At 34.2% G+C, this 3251-nt stretch overlaps 1 protein-coding gene across 1 annotated transcript; it reads left to right on the top strand.

The window, feature by feature from the left end:
• The first annotated feature begins 214 nt into the window (after positions 1 to 214).
• LOC137826155 (RmlC-like cupins superfamily protein) lies at positions 215 to 2097 on the top strand. Its single transcript, XM_068632021.2, has 7 exons — positions 215 to 528; positions 608 to 657; positions 739 to 777; positions 852 to 880; positions 1043 to 1105; positions 1186 to 1286; positions 1360 to 2097. The coding sequence occupies exons 1-7, from the start codon at positions 428 to 430 to the stop codon at positions 1841 to 1843; spliced, it is 867 nt and encodes a 288-aa protein (XP_068488122.1). The 5' UTR covers positions 215 to 427; the 3' UTR covers positions 1844 to 2097.
• The last annotated feature ends 1154 nt before the right edge of the window (positions 2098 to 3251 follow it).

Below are 3251 nucleotides of genomic sequence, written 5' to 3'. Positions count from 1 at the left end.
TTTATAATCTAAATTAGATATTCATAAAGGTAGGTAAAATTAGAGGTGAGATGAATGGTTTTGGCAGAAAATGATTGGGTTTTGAGAGCATAGGAGATGAGAAGGAGGCAATCATCATGATGACAAGGGATTGATGTCATGTTTTTTTGTTTGTTTAAGTTTATGTTTTATGTTTTATGTTTATGTTTTGTGTTTATGTTATGATTGGTGAAAGTGGATCCCATCCTTATTTCTCAAGTGTCACTCGGTCAGACCCAACTAAGCCATCTTTCTGTTTTCTGCGCACACCACTTCTCTTCTCTTTCCACATTCATTCCAATCCAATCTCTATATATATATATCCAAACCATAACCATGCTCACAACCCTCCTCTCTTCTTCGCCACCTTTCTCTTCTCAATTCCTCTCACAACACCCATTCTTCTACCATGTCCTCTGCTTTCAACACACCCAGATTCGTCCTCAACAAGGTTCTGGCCAAATCTCAGCACGAAGGGGACGGAGCTGTTGTCAGAAGAGGCATTGGAAGGTGATTTTTCTGTTCTGCTTCTGCATTTCTTCTATTCTCCATTGCCCTTTTCATCATTTTTCATTCTTTTTTCTATCAGGAGCGAGTTGAAGAACTTGGATCCCTTCCTAATGTTGGATCACTTCTCAGGTACATCAACAACACTACATTGCATTACATTACATCACTGCAATTTTAACTTCACCTTACCTTGCGTCTTTCGCTTTGCAGTATCTCCCCCCGCAGGATTTCCCGATCATCCACACAGAGGTCTTTTAATCATTTCTTCTCTTCCAAACTATTCCTAACTGTTCTGTCTCCTTATATATATTTTTCATTTGCAGGTTTTGAAACTGTCACCTACATGTTAGAGGTATAGTTACATTCATTTATCCTCAAATTTAATTAAGTATGCTTGCAATTTGTTTCTAGCTTGGTCTGATGGGAAACACAGACATTTCATTGTATATAAATACTTGCGAACCTCAATCTTATGAAGTTGGATTAAGCTTATGTTTGTATTTTTGGATTTCAGGGAGGTATTACTCACCAAGATTTTGCTGGGCACAAGGGTACAATCAGAGCTGGTGATGTTCAGGTACGGATTATGACTGGTTAAATGGTGTTACTCAAAGGAGAAGATCAATTGGTTTGTTATATATTTGGTTTTGTGTGCAGTGGATGACTGCAGGTAGGGGAATAATTCACTCAGAAATGCCCGCAGAAGCAAACAACAAGGGACTGCAATTATGGATCAATTTATCATCCAGGGACAAAATGTAACATATTCCTACCTCTATTAAATCAATTACCAAGTTTTGAACCATTTTGAACCGTTTGGTTTTGATTCAGGATTGAACCCAAGTACCAAGAGCTTCCGAGGGAGAACATTCCAACAGCAGAAAAAGATGGGGTTGAAGTGAGAGTGATAGCAGGAGAAGCAATGGGAGTGCAGTCCCCCGTGTACACACGAACTCCAACCATGTTCCTTGTGTTCTCCATGATGCCAGGAAGTGAGTGGCATCAGAGCATTCCAGAGTCGTGGAATTGCTTTGTTTATGTGATTGAAGGAGAAGGGGTTTTCGGGTCTCCAAGTTCTTCTCCATCTATGGCACACCATGTGCTTGTTCTGAGTCTTGGTGATGGCCTTAGCGTGTGGAACAACTCTTCAAAGCCTATTAGGTTCGTTGTGGTTGGAGGAGAGCCACTGAACGAGCCAGTGGCTCAGTATGGGCCTTTTGTGATGAACACACAGTCTGAGATTGAGAAAACCATTGAAGATTACCAACAAGGGAGGAATGGGTTTGAGATGAGGAACTATTGGAGGTCTCAATAGCACTGAAATTCAGAAAAATCTATCAGTATCAGTGTCTCTGAATCTGATAGTGAAATCAAAGTTTATTTAGAACAAATAAAGAAGCTACTTGTTTTCCTTCCCTATCCTTTTCATTTCATTTGTCACTCACACATGTAGCTATCAAAGTAGTAGGAGCTGAAAACAAATATTGCTTATTCTATCTTTTTTTTTTTCAATTCTATGTACCAAAACCTTCTAGAACATTAACATTGCTGCTAAAGTCATGATGGTTATCAGCTTATCTTCATTTTTTTTTTCACTTTTCACTGTGTGACTTTCTTTCTTCAGAGGTATCCATATTTGGGGTGGTTGAGATTATACAATATCTATGTTTTTAGGTTCATCTCTTAGAAAAGTTGGACTTTTTAAAAAAGGGTTTCCCTTGAGAAATGGAGGGTGAAAAAGGTTTAGATAATGGTTGGGTTGGGTTGGGGAGTGTGACAGAGATGAGTGGGGTGGAATGGCTTAATGGGTTGAAGATTGTGTTAAGGTCCTCTCCACTCCACCATCTCCCAATTTCAGGATTTTCTAATTAAACTCATTCACTTCATCTCATTTGTGCCATTCTTTGTTGAGTGGCAACTTTTCATGTCATGACTTCGAACCAAGCATTATATGAAAATTTAAAAAATTATGGTATGAGAAAAATTTAAGTTTTATAGTGATGTTTAATATAAAAGTTTTTATAAAAAAGAATATAATAGATAGGTGTAGAAGGAGTAGAGAAGTAATTGTTATAAAGAGAGATGTATTAATTTTCCATTATTTATGTGATATTATTTATATGAATATCAACAATAATAATTTATTATAAAAACACCAACAATTTATATGAACAGCAAAAGTAATAATTTATATGAGCAACAACAATTTAATTCCATTGACATAGGTGTAAATTCACAGTAACAAGAGAATAGTAAAATACAACACCAACAGAATATTTAAATACAATAAAATAAATAACAAATATTTTTTTTACGATACCATTTTATTTCCATAAAATAAATACAACATGATAAAAAATATATAATATAATTAACTATTTTCTTGATATCAAATATATTTAAAACAATAGAACTGATTTCTTAATTAAAAATACAACAATAATTAATTTAATATAAAAAAATTCTGCAATATATGTATAACATATAACAATCAAATTTACTACATATTCATAAAATATTTGCTATCACATAGTTTCCTACTAAAACTACACTATTAACATTTTTTTATTATTCTTTTTTTTTTCAACATCCAAGCCATATAATAACTTTACTCAAAATATCACATAATTTCATACATAATAAAATCAAATTCTAATGCACTAAATTCTATATATAATTTTGTATATATATAAATCAAAACAATCATATGAACAAATTTAAGG

Source organism: Phaseolus vulgaris, chromosome 8, assembly GCF_051622355.1.
Source record: "Phaseolus vulgaris cultivar YP4 chromosome 8, ASM5162235v1, whole genome shotgun sequence".
NCBI classification, from domain to species: Eukaryota; Viridiplantae; Streptophyta; class Magnoliopsida; order Fabales; family Fabaceae; genus Phaseolus; species Phaseolus vulgaris.
The sequence above is the reverse complement of the archived record's forward strand: the minus strand, read 5'-3'. Positions and strand labels throughout refer to the sequence as shown.

What these genes read in the sequence shown, in the direction of transcription:
- LOC137826155 (XM_068632021.2), top strand. Translation starts at nt 428, where the DNA reads ATGTCCTCTGCTTTCAACACACCCAGATTCGTCCTCAACAAGGTTCTG. An exon ending in GTCAGAAGAGGCATTGGAAG is followed by an intron (nt 529 to 607) that starts GTGATTTTTCTG and finishes TTTTTCTATCAG; the next exon opens with GAGCGAGTTGAAGAACTTGG. An exon ending in CTGTCACCTACATGTTAGAG is followed by an intron (nt 881 to 1,042) that starts GTATAGTTACAT and finishes TTTGGATTTCAG; the next exon opens with GGAGGTATTACTCACCAAGA.